The sequence below is a fragment of the Phaethon aethereus genome (assembly GCF_964289735.1).
Source record: "Phaethon aethereus genome assembly, chromosome: 3".
NCBI lineage: Eukaryota > Metazoa > Chordata > Aves > Phaethontiformes > Phaethontidae > Phaethon > Phaethon aethereus.
Genome location: NC_138576.1, coordinates 128,294,741 through 128,317,855, shown reverse-complemented (window position 1 = coordinate 128,317,855; position 23,115 = coordinate 128,294,741). Strand labels below are relative to the sequence as shown.

The following is a 23,115-nucleotide window of genomic DNA, read 5'->3' as shown; positions in this document are numbered from 1 at the left end:
GGAATGGCAACTATAAAGCAAAGTTAAACATAACCACTACAACTTCTACCTTATTTTCCTAACCTTATTTCAGTTGCACCAACACCCTAACGTTCCCCCATTATTCCCTTCCAAAACACATCTGATGCAGAAGACATATATTAAGGATGTAGTATTTTATGAACTGTGGACTGCAGCTACTGCACAAACATACGACTGCTGAGTCAAGCTAACATTTGATTTTCTATTTAGAACAGAGTAATTGTGCCTTCTGCAGGCACAGTTTTTTAGTGGGAATGCTTCTTGTGCAAGACTCAGGTAGCAGCAGAGTGCTGTGATATCAAAGAGCAAAGTATTATTCTAGCCTACAGAGACGTGGGACTTCATGAGGCATTCTGTTCTCTAAACTGAACGCAACACAACAATGGTCTTAACCTTCCTTCAACTTTCTGCTACTTGAACTACATGTCACTAGAAGAAAAATTAACTACACCGAAGCGCAAGCCCCACCTGAAAAGAAAAATGGAAATTACTATCTGTGCTGTGTATAAACCAATTTTAATGTTTGCCAGATACTCAACTTCTTAACAGCCACTTTCCTAGTAATCTGAATACTAAGCTCCCTCATGTGCACCACTTCTTTTAAACCACTGGCTTTGATCTAATGCAAGCTGCAAGTCATGTGAATGGAGATGCGCAGCTTCTTTTCCAGATTCCAGACACAAACAGTAGCAGCAAGGGTATTTTCCTAAGTTTCGAAGTCTGATGTCTGAACTGTGTATGAAAAGAAAAAAAATGCCTCTTCAAATCATGTACACACAGCAGACTGAAACACCATCCTTGGCTTACTATCGCATATTAAGAACAAGTTTGGACGGCCACCTAACGCCCAGCCTGTAGACAACCACAGAAGAGCTTGCAGTGAGTAGTGACTTATTTCTGTATCAACAGATCACCAGCAGGAGAACTGAAGGAGAAAACTGGAGACAGTGAGTCCGTCCCTGATAAACAGGAAAAAAAAAAAAGTACTAAAGCAATCAGAATATGAAAAAGGTAGGAGTGCAGGCACTAACATTTTCTGTTACCTTTGACGTACATAAAGAAGTTTACAGAAAGTGACTTAAAAAGATTAAGTCATGACATGCTTAAGTTTAGCTAAAGAATTATGCAGATTAGTGAACTGCAAGACAGCATACACAGATTACCTGAAGATTTATTCAGCCTTGCTGAAAATATAGCAGTAGGTTTTTCCTTTTCTTTAACAGAAGCAGCTTCTCGCTCAGCTTCCTTCTCAAAAGCTTCTGGTTTTACTACACTGACTATCTCTTTTTCAGCAGATAAAGGTGAGGTATCTGTGGCCACTAAGGACATCATGGATACTTCAGGCACTTCTCTGTCCACAGCCTCCAAGGATTTTTTCAAGACATTGGTATCTTCCTCGGCTTTTACGTCTACATTCTTTACAGACAGATCACACGGTAGGTCTGGGCAAAGCAACTGCCGCTTCTCACCTTGGATTGCCTTACTGATCTCTTCACTTTCATCTTTGTGCATTACTTCTCTGTCAGTGGCTTCTGCCACAAACTCCAGAGCAGTTTTAGGGTGAGCTAACATCACAAAGTCTTCTTCCACTGGGACTGGGGAAGACTCCATGGGTGAGAGATCTTTGTTGTCTGCTGTTTTTGGTTCCATAGCACGAGATACATCAGCTGAGTAAGCCATAGCATTCAGCTCTTCCATTTGAAGAGGAATCTTCTCTGCCTTGGCTGTTTTTGGAGGTGTTGGCTCAGGTGGCAGAGTGGCAACAATTTTGGAAGAGTCCAGTTCAGGCTGGAAAGACTCCAGATAAGGCTTGCCTGTGGCAGATACTGAATCCACCAGTCGTTCCTCATGTTCATCATCAGTTACAATATTCTCAGTTGATTTACTTTTTAAAATGAGAAATGAATCTTCACTCACTTTCTCAGAAAAGTCGGATTTTCCAAACTGCGGAGACAGCTTCTCAACGAGTTCCTTGTGTTCAGGGACAGCCTGAGAAATGCATTCTGTTACCGGTATCTTTGAATAATCAGGAAAGGAGGGAGAAGCAGATTCACCAGAGACCTTTGTTTCCTTAATTAAGTCACATGCAATAGATATATACGGAGTCTCTGTATCTTCAGGACTGGCACTACTCTCATGATCAGGTTTTTCAAATGCTAATGCCTCTTTTGCTTCTTGGGCCTGCGTCAGTGGTACATTCACTGCCTCTTGGTATAAGGGCGGTTTTTCAGTCTCTTCTTTTACATTCTCATAATTAACAGTAGGAATGAATGTTTCTAACGGGGAAGCTTCGAGCTGCACAGCAGATGCTTCTGCACCAGCAGTTCCAGTGCTCAGTGGGGCTTCCATAACAATATCTGGCAATATTGGTGATGGAGCCGCTTCTGACCCTTCAAATGAGGGACAGAGTTGTGCCACGGGTTTCAGAGTCTCTTGTACTGACTCGGAGGTTTGAACTAAATCAATCTTTGTTTCATAAGCTAGTTTTGTACATGCTGCATCATGCATTTCACTTTCATACGCTTCTTGTACTAGATCAGGAGTAAGACCTTCAGGCATATTTGCTGCAGTGTCAGATGGCACTGTTGATATACTCTCTGTTTTAGCATAGTCAGCTTCCTGGCCTTCCCGCTTGCCAACTGCTTGAGTGCTAAAATCACCTTGTTCTGTGGTTGTCTGAGCTTTCATTTCTGCGATTTTTTTCTCATCATCTGTTCTATTTTCTGAAGTGCCTTCCTCTAGCGGAGAAAGGGATTTGACTTTGTTACCATCAGGACTTATAGAGGATTCAAATTTAGTACGAGTGATGTAGGTCTGCGAAGGTTCTTTTACAGCTTCTGGGGTACTTGGGAAAGAGCGATCTTCAGTGCTGCCTTCACTGTCTTTTTCATAATCCTTCTGCACACTCAGCTTCTCTACACCATAGTTCTCATCCGAACCGCCTTCTAGTTTTGCATCTACCTTGCTTCCAACATCCTCTCTCACACTGCTCAGTGCACGACTAGCACCTTTTACTTCCCATATTGGCTCGAATGGCTTGAAGTCTGCATATTCTTCCCTCCTAAGAGGGTCTTCTTTCAATGCTCCTTTTTCATCATGATCACCACCTCTGTATTTGTCTTCGTTATAAAAGAGATCTTCCTCATTTTTCTCAAACAAATCTTGAGGAGTTTGTGGAGACATTTTCAGCTGCTGTGCAGGCATTTTCTCCAGATTAGGTAATTCTTTAGGGCCCTCTAGCTGTGTTTCTTCTTTAGCTTGAGAGAAAATGGCTGCTTCTGCTTTAGCAAATGGGGGTTCCGAGCATTTAATCTCTGAAATGTCTTTTTCATTTCCCTCCGCAAGAAATGGATTTCTTGCATTTTCCATAGTTTCTTTATAAACCTCACTTGCATTTTCTTTGTAAATGCCTCTTGCAGGTAATCCATCTGAGAGTGTATCAAAGGCTGCGTGCTCTTTAAAGGGATCAGCTGAGATAGGAGAGAAGGAAGGAAGAGAAGGAGCAGTATCAAGCGGGACTGCAGTAAAATCCTCTTGACCAAGCGACTTAGTGCTACCTGGCTGCTCGTGCAAGTCCATAACTTTTTCTGTGACCATGGACAGAAAGGAAAGTTAGAGAATGCAAGTGCTCTTAAAGTCAATGCAAACTTTCATGACAGGTTCACATGATGTTAGTTATTAAGAGGTTCTTCCAAGTTCTATCATAAATACTATTGGCCATTAAACCAAAGTACCAGTTAAAGTATGCTATTCTATTTCACCTCTTCTAGCAGAGAAGTATGCAAGAGGCTGGAGAAGCAGCAACTTTATGCAGCGCAAAGATCACATTAAAGCTGAAGATGCCAGACAAGCACAGAGCATCCAAGTACAGCAGGCAATATTAACAAAGTGAGAGAGGGAGGGTGAGGTGGCAAGGTGAGACAGAAAGAGGGTACGTGCGCTGTGCTTGTGGAAAAACATATGCAAAGCGTGCATGCCAGGAGAAAGTCTTTTTTTGATGCTTTTTTTTTTTTAAATGGGAATTTGGTGGACAGTGTAGCTAACAAAAACCACTAAATAAATACTACAGGTACAAATTTTACTTACACAAAATACTGCAGAAAGTTACTATGGATTAAATCTTTCTGCTAAATCAATAAAGCAACTATGCTTTGATGTGTTAACCTGTTAATAATATCAACTTCTCTCCTACATCAAGGGTCCAAGAATTCCGATGGCTGCAGCTTGTTTATAAAACAATTTACCATGTAAAGAAATTAATGCATACTGAAGTCTTGAACAGATCAACTGAAAAAAATGTGACAAAGGCTATTCTTGGACCCATGCTGACTTTTAGTAAAGGCAGACTAACTGGAAAGAGTTAATGAGATCAGATCAGAAATGCAGGACGTATTCAGACAAAGGTGAGCAGAAAGAACTTGCCTGCAGAGGAGTGCATCAGAGGCGTAGATGTAGCAGGAAGAGCAAAAAGGGTCTCATCTGAAAAACAAACAAATAACCTCAGCAGAAGTAAAGGCTAGGTTGAAGAGGGGAGAAAGCACACAGGTAGTCAATTCCCAGTAAATCAAACCGACCCATAGCCAACATCTACACCCACAGAGAACCACAAGCCGGGTAATTTGGAAGAGGCAATGCCCAGAATTCTCCATTTACAACGGGATCTTTACTGAGGCAACTGAGGGATCTCCACTTTCCAGGCTAGGGACCAATCTTAGGGTAAGACAGACCACAGTAGCTACTCTATTTTCATTCTCCAAACTTCCACACTACTGAGCAGCTACAGTGTCTCTAGCACCAGAAAAAACACCTGCCATTGCCACCAACATGCTGTCCTCAAACAGCTCACTTTGTCAGAGGGTCTCCTAACACCAACTAATTTGGGTGAGAACAGCAGCAATAAGAAGACTCAACCAAAAACTGCAAAAAGTTAAAATGAGTGAAGCAAGCTTTGAAACTCCCCACAAAGACAGCACTGATCGAGCATGCTGATACTGATCAAACTGGTAACAGTAAACGATTGTACTATTTGTTCTATGTTTGTATCTTTACTATTTTTGTTGTGTTACAATGTAGACAAGCTCCCAATGAAGGCATTCTTTTTAAAGCCTTCTTTGGCATGATCCAAGGAGCTTATTTTACTTCGATGAATTTCTTTTAACCCTAATATTTCACAAGACAATCCCACCTCTCCAATTTCCATTCAGAGAACTAAGTAAATATAAGGAAGGACACCCTCCTCCTAAGCTGAGGAGGTCACCCTCCTTCACTAATGCGTGATGGTGAGAAGCCGGACAATCCAAGCTTCATACTGCACGCTACCTGAAAGAAAAGCATACAACTACCACATTTTACTAAGCTGCATGAAGCATTTAATGAAAAACTACTCTAGAAGCAGCAATACCAGCCATCATTAGGAACTAGGCAAATCAAAACTAGTCCCTCTCTTCATTTCTGTGTCAGCAGCAGTATTTTTCCTAGGTCCATTCATGGCCTGTTCGCATTATATTAATGCAAAAATAGTAAAATTTAGGTAAATATACTTCATTCTGAAGAGTGCATGAAGTTTTCAAATTAAGGCTGTTAAAAATGTTTGCAATTTACATCAATTGTATTAATAGAGCACAAAATTATATTAAAGCATGTCAATTAGATTTTGAATTTCCAGTACACACACTGACAACCTTCAGTTTTGTAATTTGCCTGGACAAAATCAAGTACTGAAAAAGTAACCTTTTTTTTTAATTAAAAGCAAAGAAAAATAGAAGCAATAGATTTTAAAAGATGGAAGGCTAAAAATAGGAAGTATGGTAGACCCAGCAGCACATACATAGTAGCCCAGTAAAGCAAGGCATTAAGGCAATTTTTGTTTCGGCATTGAACCAAGACTTTCTGCAAAAGCTAATGCCACTTCAAGATACTCATGACCTGACTGGCTTACTCAAGTTATTCCCACCAACAGTGTTCCAGAAATGAAGTCTCCTCACAACTTACATTTCCTGTCACAAATACAGTTGGTTGTTTTTGTTTCACAGAACATTGTTACCTTCAAGTGATGTTTATAATCCACAAAATAGAGCAAGATATAAGAAAACAGAGTAATAAAGTTGGAACGTAAAGTTGGAGTGTAAGACTCCGTATTTAGAAGCTTCCTCAACTCTTGCCAGGCCAAAGGGATTTCTGTTCAGTTTTCTAGAAATTACATTTTCCTATTAAGGACCACACAGAGAGAAACCCCAATTCCAAATTTAGAACACATTAAAACAGTGTTACAGTTCAGTAGTGGCAAAAGTTTTTAAGGACAAAAACCATACTGGAGGACAACTGATCAATATGTGACACTAAGTCACAGAACTGCAAGGCTCATCCGCGTACGGCCAAGTATCACCGTATGCCCTTTATTTCAGGAGATGCTCGACTCCGCATGCCCTGGCTCACTGGCATCTCTTCTGCAAGCAGACTGCTCACAAGGGGCCCACTGCCCCATGAGACAAGTGACCAAGTCACCTGGTTTGGAGAGCAAAAGAAGGGGCTTCAGTGAGAGCAGAGTTTGGGACTAACCAGTCCAGACAGCTGCTCTGCCTTCCTCAAAGTCAGGCTTTATACGAGTAACATCGGAGGTTTTTCTTCAGTTTCCAGCGTGCCTGGTACATCAAGAGCTACTGTTGAGCTTTACATTTTAGCGTAGCAAGCCTTAATGGTTTGCACCAAGGAGCAGCACGCTCTCCTTTTCCCTCAATGTTACGCGTAGATGGATGCAAGCAGCATCTCCTGACCACAAATGTAGAGCTGTGTCCCAGCTGTCCCCTGTGTGCGTACTGGATGCTGATCCTGCTGAAATACCTAATCACTAGTTGGTTAAATGGAGTAGCAGTGTCCACATTCTCCATGCTTGAGCCAGTGCAATCTATCACCTCATCTCCTATCCGCCTGTGGTACACTCCCCTCGGAGCACTGCACACACGTACCGTGTCCGAAGCCTCAAGGGACCTGTGGTGTGGCGATTCACCAGGAAGCTGGTAACAGAGACCACTCCTCAGCCTGCACCTTCCCTGAAACCACATGCTCTCACCTCCTCCAGGCCATGCCAGAGCAGCAGAACCTTTATTTGTTGGAAGGGGTCTATGCTTTGGAGTGGAAGAGAGGAGAGAGAAAGCAGGACGGACCTGGTAAGACCAGACTGTGCAGCAAGAAGACAGAGACCCCAGACAGCCCAACAGAAAAGGATCTCACAGGGAAACCAAGAACAAATCAATGGAGTGGAGGTGCTGAAAATGTAGAAATAAAAGAAGGGCAAAGAAAGACAACAGTCCACTGGGATAAAAAGGCAAAGAGGAAAACGCACAAGTCCCTGGAGGTGCCGTACACTTGGTGTCCAAAGACCAACTGAAATCTCTACCAAAAATTCTAGACTTAGAATCTTTTGAATACTTCCCAACCCCAGAGATAGGTTTCAGTTTCTGGTGAGGAACACAGGTTTTAGGAGCGCGAGCACTGATTTTTCAATGCTCCATTAAGACAGCACAATGCCGAAACTCCTTCTCAGGTTTGGCTTCCACTTACTCAACACAGAAACATACAATAGCTGTACCAGTCACTGAATTCCCAGGTTCTCTTAATGGAAGGATATTATGCCCACACCCAAACTTTATTTTCCACACATAGCTGGAGTGTGAGAAGTGATTACATAAAAGCAGCATTTCCTAACCAGCCAAGGAGAACCACCCACTTTCCCTCCACCCACATCAGAATGGCATTTTTCCTGCTGAAAGGAAAAAGACACAAGGACTTTTTCCCTGCTGTGGTCCCTGTATAAATTGCCTCGAGGCAAGTAGGGAGAACAGAGTAGGACCTCTACAACTCCTGCATCAGTATGACTGCTAACTGAACCAACCATTCTCTTCAGATTGTAATTCAAATGACACGGTGAAAGGAATGGTGTTTTTTCCAGCAATGACACTTCCATTGAAGAATCCTTACCTCCAATGTTGGAGGTAGAATCCTTTCAGAAACAGAACTCTGTGGGTGTTTTGGTAGAAAAGAGAAAAAAAACCTGCCTCATCTATCTGACTGTAGCCTGGCATACAGCAAGGCTATCCAGGCTCAAAGCCTACCACAAGGGCCATGCAAGCCACTTCAGCCAATACTTGCAGAACACTCCGGAGAACCGTCTGCCTCTTCCCACCCATTGCTCAAGTGGTAGGCACTGGTAACAGCGGACAACAAACATAGTTCAGTTTTGAAAGAAAGTACTATGTTTAGTGGAATAACTTCATTTGCAAAAGTAGTTCGAGGAGGACAGATCACTGAGGGTGGCTTTTCCTATTTGCGTACCAATGGCAGAAATTAGGTGATTGAAACAAAGTAGTAGTACACTACTACTAGAATCAAGTAAAAAAATTCAGAATATATCAAGCTCTAAGCAAGATTGTTTTCAAGTAAAGATCTATATTCAAAACTCCTTTCTTGACCTACAAAGCGGGCCTTCGCTACAGCAAGGCTTCATGCAAAGACAAAGAAAATCTGAGTAAAGAAATTTTCAGTTTTTACAAATCATAACAAAAAAATTAATTCAGTAAGATAACTGCTCAATTACTGTTTCTATCAGAAGACAGATCTTGTTTCATGAAATACGAAACAATAAGACCTCAAAGTGAACATGACTTCCAGGAAAAAGCAGTCTTTACTCCAAATTTTATCTACCAAAAATCCGTAACAGTGCAGGTTAGTAACCTACCTTCAGCATTACAGTTAAGAGAAAGACAGACCTCCTATTTGCGAATGGTATTACTTCACTGACGTAGTCCAATCAACGGTTTTTAAAGAGAACTTTACAGGTAGACTCAACCTTGCCCAGGTGATCTTATAGCACTCAGTAAAATACTAACATTGTATTCAAACACAGACACCCACACATCACCAAACCAATGACTGCATGACTGCTGTTTGCTTAACAAGAAAGTCAACAGTTCTGCTCTAGCACATGCTCCTCTGGCCTTTTTTTTTTTTAATCCATGTATATGAACATATCTCCCTAGTGCAAAAGGTAAAGCATTTAAGGAACATCAGAACAAAGGGATGCACAAAGTAATTCATTCTGATTGCATTCCTATTTTCAACCAAAGACATTCTGCAAGTTTTACTTTGACTTTTTGCAAATTAAATATCATCCCCCCCAAAAAAAGCACTACCCCCGAACAACCCTGTAGCTTCTCCTTTCATTGCTAGGAACTCTCATACTTCAAAACTTTGTATTACGGTTTCAGCTGAAACATTATCTCCACCAGCAAGAAATACATTTCAGGTTTGTTTAAAAATAAAAAACCTGACACCAGCATGACAAAAAGGTGTCATTTTAAACTCTCATTTTAATTTTTCCTGATTGCCCACTAACTGGTGTTGTTAAGAGATACTGATATTACCAGCATAGAACTTTAATATCAAAGTTTTTGATAAAAAGCAGAGAAATAAATAGAGATTTCCCAGACAACTAAAAGAGAAAGTAAAATTAGCTGCAATGATTTCTGGAGAAAAAGAGAAGAGTGTTTGAAATGAAAAAGTAGTAAACTAACAATCCCAAGAAAAGCAATTTATGAAAAACTGCCTTTTTTTTTTTTTTTTTACCCAAAACATACTTGCCACAGAAAGCAGAGGGTTTAAGTCTAGTCACAGAAAATAAGAACTCAGAAAGAACGTGTTCTATCCCTCATTGCTGGATTTTGGTAACTGATATACCCTTCCATCTGCTCTCACATGTGACTCCTTCCAAGCACCAGCAGCGGGTCTGTGGTAAGGCAGGTTTGTTGTTCTGATACTCTCCTTATTTTTATGTATGAGTTCAGCACTGGCGGGGAGGGGGTGGGGGGTAGAGAATCTAAATATTTTATTTTCTGCATATAAACAGAGTAAACTTCATCCTGATGTGCAGTTTAGGTTTGGTACAAGACTGTATTAGGCTGTTAGATGGCAGTTTCAGTCTTCAGAAAATAAAAAACATTTCCTGGATTAGTTTGCTGGGGAATGTATGCTCTTCTTAAAACAAAACCAAACAAACCCCCAGTTGTCAAATACAAAGTTTTTAAGAATCCACTTCACCTTTGCATGTTTAGAAAATGAGCAAAATGCCTAACAAGACAAGGACTGCTTTTATCTTGCAGACCTACCACAATGGGACAGTGATTTTGAAGGGCCTCTCTTGCTAATACAAATATTTAACGATAAAAGAAAACAGGGCAAAATTAATACTCAAAGGAATGGCATCTGTGACATGACTCATATGTAGTGTAAAAGTTACATTTGCAGCAATCCCTCTAGGGCCGATATGAAAGAGAAATTGTCTGCTTCTTCAATGCACAGAGTTACTAATTTGTCCACAGTGAATACCGCCCCAAGCAGCACTGCTGATCTTAAACCATTATCTAAGCAAGACATCCATATGTAGTACTACCATGAAGCTTTACTCTTTCACAGATTCAAGAAATACAAAAACCTGAAAAGGCTTTTGGAGACTAGCGCAGTACCCTCACAGTTCCATAACCATAACTGCCATGTTGGGGTTTTATTCTCCTGTGTATGCTGATGTCAAATTATGATGAGTAAATTGTTACCTCTTGGCATAAAGTGTCAAAGACAACATACCCAGCCATTTAAAAGTTAAATTATTTCAAGGAGAGTCAAGTTCTTGGATGCCTAATTTCCTACTGCAGAGTAAACAAGGGCACACAACTTCACAAAAATTCCCTGAGAAAAGCAGCTGCCTACACAAACTCCATTTAAATCATCTCCTGTTATGATGTAATTTTTCTAAATATGGTATTTCACCAACTATTTAAGGAATTCAAGATAAAGAACATTAACTATTAATAGCATCTTTTCACATCATTAGATCAAGCTGCAGAGCCACAGCAAATCAGGTTTTCTCATTTGGCTCTCTTTAGTTAAACATCTGAGTTTATAAAGAGAAGCTTCCAGTTTAGGAAACTCAGCCTGTAAATTACTTTGAAATCTTTGAGGAAAGTAAACAAGCTGCTACAGAAGATGGAGATTGCTGAAGATCTAAGTGAAAACAGGAGCTCCATTTTTAACACCTTGAGGGTATCAGAGCTAGGATCACAAAAAGGTCCAAGAGTTTTGATTATTAACAAATGGCAGCTGTAAGTTGTCTCAGGTCTTCATGAAAATTACTGCAAAGCGGTTGCATGCATCACTTGCAGAGCAAGTTGCACTATACGCACAGGAGATTTCTTTACCTGTTTCAAATAACGTGAAATGAGAAAACAAGTTCAAAACAAGCATTTTGAACAATGCTTGCCACTTTAAATATTCTGTTTATGGAAATAAGAGTGTCCAGCAAGAAGTGTTTTCTTATTGTTTAAGCAGAAATCTATAGCCAAAACTGGTTTAAGCAAGTTTTTTTTCCCCCCAATATCATATTTACATGATCCAACTTGCAGCAGCTTTTCCTCCTTTGGAAAAATTACATTTGAGGCAAGTTGCCCAGCAATGCAGATACTGTAAAGCGTTCAACGACAGAGGTAAGGTATATGCCATTTCATCTTCTTTTGATCAGCTATAGAGTAAAAAGCAAGAAAGACAGTACCACTCCTGTGCAATACCCCACTGCCAACCAAAGCAAGAACAAATGGACAAGGAAGGTAATGTTAATTCTGCTCTATTACAATTCTTTCCATTACAATTCCCAGATTGCCAAAGTATCCACTGTAAGGGTGCTTTTAGAAGGCCATTAAATACTTCAGACACATAACTGACAGCCTCATCTCAGTCGTGCAACCAAACATTTTTATCAATAAACTATGGACAGGATCCAAGCAGCATTTCAGAGGAGGGTTCTATAATGCCACTTCCTATTAAAAGTCCCTCAGCAATATGAGTGTCACTGTATCTCTTCAGAGCAGGGACAGAATTTTATCTGGCTTATTTTGTTATTAAAAGTAAAGAAACAAACAAAAGAGTCACATAGGTCAACTCCGAAGAAACTTTCCATTATTCTTACACCAAGTATAACAAGAGAACAAGGACTTCTCAGAAACAGAACACACATACCTGTCACAGACCAGCAATCCACAGTGGCTCACCATGAGGAAAGTTAAACCCTCTGAAGAATGGAAGTAAACTATTTGGCTTCTGAGCATAAACTAAGCTTACAGATGAATAAGCGACACACAACAAAAAGTGCCACACAACTTAACTGTGCCCTGAAGGCCTCTGCCTTCTCCCCCAAGTGTATCAACTCACCTAATCACATGAATTCCGTCTTCTTACAGAGTTAGCATCAGGTGGTAAGTAAATACCTCCTTTTATTAGAGTCAGGTGGCCACAATAATCAACTTCAACTGCTCACAGCCCATCTCTGATGGCTTGAAATACCCACTTCACAATCACAACTATATTTAATATATCAATCACAATCACAAGTATATTTAATAGCAAAGCTTAGAATGAATTTAGAACAATCTCAGATATGAACATTCACAGATACAGCATTTATAGTCACCAAATTACATTATTTTAAGACGTTTAATTAAAAAGAAAGAAGCAGAAAGGAACAGTCTAGCCAATTGCAAACACATGTGTCCAGCTAGACATGGCTTTAAAGAGAAGTATTCAGTCTTTGGCAGTATTTGTAACAAAAAAAAGACTAGATAATTCCTCTAAAAACTAAATAACTCTTCCCTAAGACCCAGACTCTTTAACCATATGTTGAAGTAACAAACAGAAATTTGGGTTCTGGCAGTGCCACAAAGCAGAAAAATATAATAATTACACCAGAACTTATTCAAAGGCAGGAGGTCCAAAGAGCCATACAAATCCTATCATTATGCAGACATTATCCAATTTAATTTTGGGGATTATACCAATCATAAGATTCCCTTCCACCAGGGAATTTGTATAGATGGAATTCTTCCCCTACTTTCACCACAATTAAACAAATTAAGCAGTATTTAGATTAGCAGCTTTACCATTGCAGAAGAATATATTTATTAGCTAAATTAATCTTTACGGAACAGAGAAGAGATGCTACTGATTTCACATCTATTCCCACCACATTACCTTGCATGACAAGCCTCTGACATAAGAGCCTATAGTCTATAAAATAAAAACAAATTGATGCATAAGATATCTTCATCTCAAAAGAGGGAAAAAGCACAGAGACATTCATTACAGCCATCAGCATTTGTGTAATTGAAATGAATAAAGCAATGTGAACGTTACACACACTGTCCTGATGTCCTCCTCTTCAACAAAGATGATCAGGTATCAAGCAGCACCGCACTTCCTGGGTTGCAACAGATTTTGGTCAATACAGGTTTTAGCTAGCCCCTTCAGCTTTTTGTTATTTAGACACCACTCACAGGGAAAAACTGATTTTTTTTTTTCATCTAACAAAGTGATCTTTTAAAGAAAACTTGTGTTTAATACACTGGAAATTCATCCACTTGCCCTTTGAACAGCATTTCTCAAGCTAAAGGCATGAATACTTGAAGACCAGGCTGAAGACAAAGAAAGAAGCAACCTTTCTTCCATCACTACCACATAGATCTTTCTACTTCCTCCAGATCTTGCCTGCCTGCTGCTCTTCCTTTCAGTCCTGCAGCTACAACCTGCTTTGGAAGGAAACGCTCTTTCATCTGTTTTGCTTGGCATTCATTTCCTCATCACACACAAAGGACAGAGATGAACAGGCATTAAGGAATTTCATCTTCTGTCAGAAAAGAGGAAACAGCAGAGTTCAAGAAAAGCTGTCACAAACCAGTAATGACTGGATAAGCAGTAGGATTTTGACATTAGATTGTCAGCATCTAGTAGACTGAGAACATTTTTAAATGGCAACAGAAAAGTTTATCTTACTCTTGTGTCTTAAAGACATCTTAATTGACATATTCTTCCTAGCCAATGAAGTTGATTATGTGATTGCCCTGTTCATTAAACAGCTGCAAGTAAAAGTTCACAGTACATTCCTAAAACACAAAGCAAGCCGCCTAGCAAAACCAGGGAGGGTCAAGCTGGTATTCCCAACACTTCTAGGAGGGGTGGGGTGGATAAAATAAAAGTATTTTTCCTTTATACATCAGAAAGCAATAAATAGAAATAAATCCATTAAAAACTATGGGGAACAGGAGTAATTTTAAAACATCTCTAACGTAAAGCCTTCATATTTTGACAGCTACAGTTAGCAGCAGATTCATTATTTCCATTTGAAAGATAAAAACATTCTACTGAGATGATTTGATTTTCTCAGACTTTGTGAATATTAATAGGGTCATTATTTTATTGCTATTCTAAAAGTTCTTACTGATGGAAATACCAATTAGAAAAAGCTATCCACCAAATGTATGTCATATGGCTGTAGTCCAGTGATCCCAGTGCTAGCTGTATTGTGCTGGCCTAAAAACAGTCTTAAAAAGTAGAAAACATTATGCAATGTTTTCAAAGCATAACAGGAGTAATTTCTATTTTAGATCATAAAACAAGAAATAAAAAAAAAAACTGAAAACATACTCAACTGTTCTACTTAGGTCTCACAGGTCACTATTTTTTACTTGGTAATAATAGCTTTTTTTCCTTCATTTCTAATGCAGCTTGATAGTTACACAATTTTCTCCTACTTCATGCATAAGCATTTCTGGGTATCTCAGGACAAATTTATCTGTAAGCTACACACTGCTTTACATCTTCTAGCCAGCAAAAGGCCAAGAACTATCTCCTTGCTTACAAAAGAGCTAGAACCCAAAGGACATTTTCAGATTGAACTATGCATTGTTAATTTTTGTACCTGACTTTCATCGTTACTATAGTAACACACCAGCTCAAAAAAAGGCTTACTTCATTCAAAATAGTAACAGAAAACAAAGAAACATAACTGAAGCACACCAAGACATGCCTCAAGTTATAGGTTAACTGCCCTTTGTTATTCTAATACCTTCCCAGCACACAAAGGCCAGACTAATCTGACGAGACCCACCGAGCAGCTGGGTGTGGCAGAAGAGACATTGAAACAGGCAGTCAAAGCCACTAACCTCCCTCAAAATGGGTTGGCAAGCAGCAAAGCCCCCACAGGATTCAAACAGCATGTGAAAATTGGTCTCCAGGGTCAGAATAATGATGCCTATATGCCTCCTGCTAAGTAGCCAGGCTCCCAGACTGAGTGCTCTCCAAAAGCCTCATTCTCTCCATCCTGGACACCGGAGGAGGAGGAAGGAAAAGTGAAAACAACATCCTCACAATACACCAACCAGGAAGTTATACTAGAAAAATGCATCACAGATTACTGAAATAACACAAGATGCATCTGCAAGACACCTAGCTATCATATTTTTCCAATCACAGATCTACTTTAAGATTGTCTTTCACCATGCCAACTGCCAACAACCATAGCTTATTTCTCTCCTCCTGAGCTGCAAAGTTCAAGTCTCTTGACCTTAGGCCTTTATATTCAAACAATCACTCGTTTCTAACCCATTTGTAGATCATCTGTTGCAAAAGGACTTGACGCTTTCCTAGCAACCTTGTACCAGTCAGCAGAAGAAAACCACTGACCTGGAGGCTTAAATATTGCCCTCGACTTACAGGAGTGCTGTCATTAGTGGTTATCTATGAGATAAGAGGTTCAGTGCTCACCAGTGGTGATGCAACAGGGTGGACAAGATAGTTGTGACTTCGTAGGCTTGCTGCAAACTTCCTTGAGTACAGATAGGGAGGAAAGGAAAAACAGTGCAACTATCCAGTAGCTCTTCGCTGTCTCCTAACTTTGTGGTTTGTAGGATTTCAACTCTAATGGGAAAATTCCCAATGCAATTCAAAATTTCCCTGAGGGCTACGTCATTATATAGTATGTAGAAGCTCTGTGGTTTTATCCTGGAAAGCAAGTCAAAGGATACACACACGAAGCAAATATATTATCAAACTCGGCACAACTATCCTTACACATACCTCTGGTTAACGGAAGAAATAGCTGTTTGGCTGCAGAAACTCTTATACTAGCTGAATTACAGAAGCAGGCCACACTGTGCTAGACTAAACATAGCACATGCACACAACTATACATAAAATCAAATAAATAAAACCTAGATGGCAACATGAAATGCAAAAATGAAGATACTAGCTTTACTGTACTAGTCAAATTGCTGGTCACTCTCCTCCCCATATATTGCTGTAATAGAAAAAAAATCATGTTCTACCTTTGATATACCCAGGCTATGACCACCGCCCTTACATCTTTGCTGACTGCATGTGGGAGGGTGGGAGGGGAAAGGGTCTTGCACCTCAAAGAAACACTGAAGATCAGCAGGATCATATTTTAATAAATGAAGGATGCAAATGAAAGTCATCAGTGGTACTATTCAAGGACAGCTATATTTTTTCCAAGTCATGCTGCATTCTGTCCTTAAAATCCACACAACTCCTCTGTATGAGTCTATGCAAACATAGCAGCACACCAGAAAACTCAGCAACACAGAGCAAAAAATAAAAACCTGAGAAACATATACGCTGCTTTAGAATTTATATAAAATGCCAATTACAGGATCTCCCCACCAGATATCAGGGGATACAGCATATCCCCACCACAGGACAAAAGGTATGCTCCGTAGGGCAAGCAGAAGCCCGTATTGATCACTCCATTTAATCACCACCTCCTGCAGCTGGGGTCAGCTTGGTGAGGGTGGACTCTAATAGAGAACAGCTTGTGTGCTCCTGGTGCAGCTTGGGGCATCCCTGCTGACCTCCGCTTGACAGTCTAGCACATAAGCAAACTGTTCATGAAACCTCAACACTGAAGAAGTAAAACCAAGTTCTATAAAACTAAATGGAGAAACAAGACTAATTAATAAACTGGCCCTTCACTACATTTGCATATGTATTGAACCGTGGCCGAGTTGCAAGCAACTGACACACAAGGAGACATCTTTATTCACTTTGGATGCTGCTCTGTGGCCAGTCCGGTGGGTTTACTACACAGGTTTCTTCTGAGTGCATGGTTTAACTTCAAATCACAATAGCCTCTTCCAGGAAAGTGATATATGACCTGCCTTTACAAGCAGCAGTATGGGCTGCTAGGATCTAGGGCTTTAAAGATGGAAAGCGGTATCTTTTCATCATAGATTACTGGTTAATCTTACTTTAGGCAGCTGGCAAAAAAAAAAAAAAAAAAAATTGCATTTTACTTTTCTTTGCACTGTACATAAATTTAGCTAATCAAAAGATTTAAGTAGTAATAGCTCAAGAAGAATTGTAATTTCTGCTACCTACATAATAGTGAGTAGCAAAAAACTAAAGTATCCAGGAGAGCATAAGTTTTACTGCAGTCCTCCTGCTTGTTTTCTTCACCACCAAATATTTATATTAGCTCTTAAGAATACAGGCTGCTGATACACAACCAGAGACTTGCATTACACATAATTATGTCACAGTTTCATGTAACAATGATACCAAATACTCCTAAGTATGCAACTAGTAGTAATTACAAAGATTTACTTTTTAAAATACCTCCAGATATATAAACAATACATTTTAATGGGCCATCAAGTAGCCCATACATTTTCTCTATTGCTATGCTGACAAAAAGCAGTACCATGGCCTGTTGCTGATGAAAGAATCCCTACTACTCTTCGCATACTTGCTACAGGCAATGCCACTTTCTCCTTCTCTTGGAAACAGAATTTCAAAGTTATTTGCCTCAAATCTGCACTAAATCAAGGCCTTAGATTTTAAATACCAAGAGAATAGAATATTTCCTAAATTTCTAGACTATGAACTACAATTCTTTGGTTATACCTTAAACTCATACAACAGAGCTGAAAGTAAACGAAACCGTACCCCTCCAGAAGAGAGGGGACCATCCCAGACACGTGACTATCCGTGCCATAGTCACCCTGCCGCAAGTTGCGGGCATCGATCTGATTTTGCCAATTTTACAGCAAGACTAAAAGTGAACTAATTTGAACCCAAGTGAAGTATTTTGACTGAGATGGTTTTAAGAACTGCCAGGTGCAAAACTAAAAAACACTTCATGTTTAAATGGATACTTAACATGCTCAAAACTAAGTACTCCTACATCTGAGAGGACCAAGGAATTAATGACATAACTAGGCAATGATTTTATTAAAACAATTTGTCCTCACCTAGTCGTCTCTAATTCTTAAAACACAGCCTGTAATAGTCCAGCCCATCATTAGATAAGCATTATGTGTTACAACACCTTGTCTTTGGATACAACACCTTGTCTTTGGAAACCAGGCTTCCCAAAGATGCCAGTCCTCCCCTCAGAGCTCTAAATTAATCTGTCCCCTCCAATTAGGTCTTATAACTCTTTGACACTACTGCCCAGCTACACTACCCAATTCTCACACAACTAGGTCTCCTCTAAGAAAGAAGATACATTTCAGGAATTACTGTGCTCCTTGCTTTATCCTTCAGGGGTCAGGGAGTAGAAAAAAGATCAGCTCTAGAAATAACACTTCTATTCCTACTTTTCAAATCAACAACAATCATAGAATCATTAACGTTGAAAAGGACTGCTAAGATCATCAAGTCCAACCATCAACCCAACACCACCATGCCCACTAAACCACATCCCGAAGTGCCACGTCAACACGTTTTTTTGAATACTTCCAGGGATGGTGACTCCACCACCCCCCTGGACAGCCGGTTCCAATGTCTGACCACTCTCTCAGTAAAGAAATTTTCCCTAATATCTAGTCTAAACCTCCCCTGGCACAACTTGAGGCCATTTCCTCTCATCCTATCACTAGTTACTTGGGAGAAGAGACCAACACCCATGTCGCCACAACCCCGTTTCAGGTAGTTGTAGAGCGCGACAAGATCTCCCCTCAGCCTTCTCTTCTCCATACTAAATCATCTCAGTTCCCTCAGCTGCTCCTCATCAGACTTGTGCCCCAGACCCCTCACCAGCTTCGTTGCACTTCTTTGGACACCCTCGAGCACCTCAACATCCTTCTTGTAGTGAAGGGCCCAAAACTGAACACGGGATTTGAGGTGCGGTCTCACCAGTGCCGAGTACAGGGGTACAATCACTTCCCTACTCCTGCTGGCCACACTATTGCTGATACAGGCCAGGATGCTGTTGGCCTTCTTGGCCACCTGGGCACACTGCTGGCCCATGTTCAGCCGGCTGTCAACCAGCATCCCCAGGTCCTTTTCCACCGGGCAGCTCTCCAGCCACTCCTCCCCAAGCCTGTAGCGTTGCATGGGGTTGTTGTGACCCAAGTGCAGGACCCAGCACTTGGCCTTATTAAACCTCATACAATTGACCTCAGCCCATCGATCCAGCCTGTCCAGATCCCTCTGCAGAGCCCTCCTACCCTCCAGCAGATCAACACTCCTGCCCAACTTGGTGTCATCTGCAACATTTGGTTGATCCTATTCCTTCCATTCTGTTCTGGTCAGAATGGCTCCACTCGAACAACTTGCCTAGAAAAATTTCTGTTCTGTCATCATGCAGGATCCCTCCCCTTAAGTCTCTTGCAAGCTTTTGTCATCATCTGTCCTCCAAATGGCGGAAATATATTAAAAAAAAAAAAAAGTCCTTGGCATACTGCTACAAAGAAAGTTCCCAGAACAACAAAAATAGTAGGCCTCATGAAAGACAACAGCACAACTAACCATAAAATCCTGCCACATATGCAAATAAGATGCATTGTCAATCCCCCAACAGAATTGAATTCAGGTTTAACAACAGGCCTCTTTTTGTCATTGTTCCAGATGTTTTTTTTTTTTTAAATCTTGAATATCATGTTCACTCATACCATGACATCAAGTTATTATTGAAATCTTTAAAACATATACAGTGTACCAAGGTGACGAAAGCAATGAAGAATACACCATCATGATAATATGGCACTTTGATTGTTCATTTTCACTGTTTTAATGGTGAGTTCAAGTCAGCTCTTGGGTTTTTAACTAAGCAAAAGCAGAGCCAAGGCACAATCGCAACCTGCGTGCAACACATTAGTCATGCTGGGTCAGCTCCCGCATTAGACCTTGCAAGAAGGGTTTTGGCACTCCGGGGGCGGCACGCCCTCCACTACAGCACTTTTGAACTCGGGGTACCCCAACATTAAGGGACGATTCCCTCAGAGAAGCCCCAGGTAACAGCTATGGCTAGCTGCAGCCATGCAGGAGGCATACGCAGGACGCGAGGTTTATTTTTCTCCCGGTACTGCCACACCTACGGCAGCTTGTACGCCTTTTGTGCTTCTATGCATACTTCACTAGTTTGCATTCGTTCTCGGGGCTTATGATTCATCGTCCGAGGCCGGAGAGCGTTTCCCACAGAGGGCTACCGGCTTTACCAGGCCGGTTTAATGCTACAAGCTTTACCAGGCCCGCAGACGCCCGCCCCATCCCCTCTCGCCCCCCCGCCTCCTGAGGCAGGTTTAGCACAGGAGGTAGCGCTGTTCCTTAATTCCTCTCCCTCGCCCCTCCCGGCGAGGTGATTTGTTTAAAATGAGTAAGATTAAAAGCAGCTGTATTTCCCTCCTCCCCTACGCTCCCACGGAGGGCTGCTCGGCGCCCCCACGCCCAGCCCCGGAGGCCGCTGTCGTCGGGCCGCCCTGCGGGTGAACCGTGCCCGGGACAAAGCGGCGAGGGGTCGGGAAAAGCAGCAGCGACGCCTCGGGGGGGGGCGGAGAGAAGAACCGGTCGGACCCGCGCGGGCAGCGCAGCCCCAAGCGGGGCGGCCGCGGCCATTACCTCAGGCTCTGCCCGCCCCCCCCCCCCCCACGCCCTCCCCCGCGACGCGGCCGTTGCCAGGCGGCGGCGGCCTCACCCCCGGGCGGCCCATGTGCGAGGCGGCGGCCGGGGCAGCGCTTCCCCCCCTCCCGCCATTAGTATAACAGAGAGGGGAGGAGGAGGAGAAGAGAATAAATTATTAAAAAAAAAAAAAGGGTGGGGGGAACCTCTTTTTCCCGCATGAGCTGCGGCGGGGCCACGGGAAGCGGGGCCGCGCCCCGGCTGAGGGGAGGGAGCGATGCCGCAGGAGGCGGCCGAGGGCCGGCAGACAAAGGGAGCCTCCCGGCGGGGCAACAAGAACCAGAGCGATTCGGGCGGAGGCAGCCGGCTGCGAGGGCCGCTGCCCCCCCGCCCGGCCGCCGCCCTCTCCGACCCTGGGGCGGAGGCACTCACCAGCCGAGCCGGAGGAGGACCCTCTTCTGCGGGGAGCGGCGGCGGGCTCGGGCTTGGGCGGCTGGGGTTGAGCGGGCCGTGCGGGGGCCGAGGGCTGCTCCTGCGCGGGGGACGGCGTGGTGGCCGAGGAGGAGGAGGAGGAGGAGACGGCTCCCGGGGGGCTCCAGTCGGGCTGCGGAGGCTCCGGAGCGGCGGGGCGGGGCAGCTCAGCGGGGCCACCGAGGTCTAGCAATTGCGGCGGCCGCTCCTGCAGGGCTGCGGCGGGGGCTGGAGCAGCAACGGGCTTCCTCTCCATCACCTCCAGCTGCTCGTCGAAGTCTTCGTCCTCGTCCTCCTCTTCCTCCTCCTCCTCGTCCTCCTCCTTCTCGTCGTCGAGCACGAACTGGTAATTGAACTGGGGCTGCTGTGGCCGCGCTGGCCCGGAGGAGGAGGAGGAGGAGACCAGGGGCGACTGGTCCAGCTCGTCCATGGTGCCTGGAGCTGGCGGAACAATGAGTGCGCGGCGCTGGGGCTGTGCCTCTGCCGGGTGCGGGGGGAGGGCGCGGGCTGCGCTGCCGCCGCCGCTGCGGGACCCGGCTCCACGCCCTGTTGAGTCACCACTGGGGGAGGCGGTGGGGCACGGCCGCCCGCCCCGCCCTCCGCGGCGCTGAACGGCGGCAGCGACGGCCAGTAGGAGCGGGAGGGGGTCGACGGACCGCCAATGAGACGCGGCGCTGGGTGCGGCCGCCTTATGAATATGCAGCGCGGGGGCGGGGCGCGAGAGATGGCAAAGCGGGGATGGAGAAGTCGGGTAAAGTTCAGCGCGGAGAATGCGGGGTGGGGCGGGGGCGGCCCGCCGGGGCCGGGACCCGGGCCCACCTGCGCACCGCCCCGAGTCCCCGCGCCGGGGGCGGCGCTGGAGGCGGCGAAGCTGGGGACCGCGGCGCCCCCTGCGGGATGGGCCTGTGGGGACGTGGCGGGGCGGGGGGCGCAGCCCAGGGCCTCCCGCGTTAACGGCGGGTGTCCCTCCATCCCTCTGCGGGCCGGGCTCCGGCAGCAGCGTCACAGACATCTTGGGAGGGCGTGTGGCGATTCATCCCTTCCCTCTGCCAGGGCCAGTCTTACTTTTTCTTTCTTTGTTTTTTAAACAGAAGCCCTTAGCTCCCTTACAAAAAGGCAAGGGTATCATGGGGACCTACGCTGCAAGGCACCCAGCAACCGTAACCCGGTTTCTCTCACCCCGGATGCGACCGAAGGGTCCCGGGCGGCTCTGCACTGCGGGGCCGGGAGGGGCCGAGGCTCCGTCCCGCTCCTCCTCTTCGGGCATCGCGCAGCTCACCCACCGCCTGGCTGGGAAGCGGGACGGTCAGGGCCTTCCTGCGAGGGGAAGGGAAGTTTTAACCAAAACACGATGCAAAAAACTTGCTGTGTCTGGAAAAAAAAAAAACAGAGGAGACGTTTTCAGAAGACACAAACTGGTTTAACCACTCACTTTAAGTTAGCCATCTGAGCAGATCTAACCATCTCTTTAAAATGTGAATTATGCAAATTGTGCAGGGAAAAAAGGGCAGCTTGTTCACAAAGCAAAAATTGGCATATATCTGTGTCAGACAGACCCTGGTGTGGTCTCTTGCTTTCTGCTCAGAGACGGAACATTGGCCAAAGCCTTTAGGGTAATGCTTAATTTAACTAAAATGGCATATATTTGCGTGCAATTTCCACCCACACAGCTACCACAATAAGGCCAAAAGGACTTATAATTCTATACTTAATAGCATTCCAACAGTATTACGGATTTTTAACCCACAGATGATTTATTGTCCCACACGTGCCTGTATAAAGCGCTTAGTTCATGGAAACGCTCAGAGCAAGCAAACTGCAAGTTCAGTGAGACACAAGAACGTAAGGAAGAGGAACGCCAACTCTCTGGCAGGTAGGATGCAGCGTGTGCCAAGA

At 43.5% G+C, this 23,115-nt stretch overlaps 1 protein-coding gene across 3 annotated transcripts in view; it reads right to left on the bottom strand.

Annotated features, from left to right (window-relative positions):
- The window catches only part of RTN4 (reticulon 4), a 51,692-nt gene extending 28,816 nt beyond the window's left edge, over positions 1–22,876 (bottom strand). Inside the window, exons 1-3 of one of the 3 annotated variants that reach the window (XM_081998074.1) lie at positions 21,181–22,876; positions 4,444–4,500; positions 1,185–3,608 (exon numbers count right to left, since the gene is read on the bottom strand). In XM_081998074.1, coding sequence (XP_081854200.1) covers positions 1,185–3,608; positions 4,444–4,500; positions 21,181–22,231 — 3,532 coding nt within the window. In that variant the 5' untranslated portion in view covers positions 22,232–22,876. The remainder of the gene's footprint in view (positions 1–1,184; positions 3,609–4,443; positions 4,501–21,180) is intronic. The other 2 variants (XM_081998075.1, XM_081998076.1) reach the window with 2 other exon arrangements.
- Between the last annotated feature and the right edge of the window lie 239 nt (positions 22,877–23,115).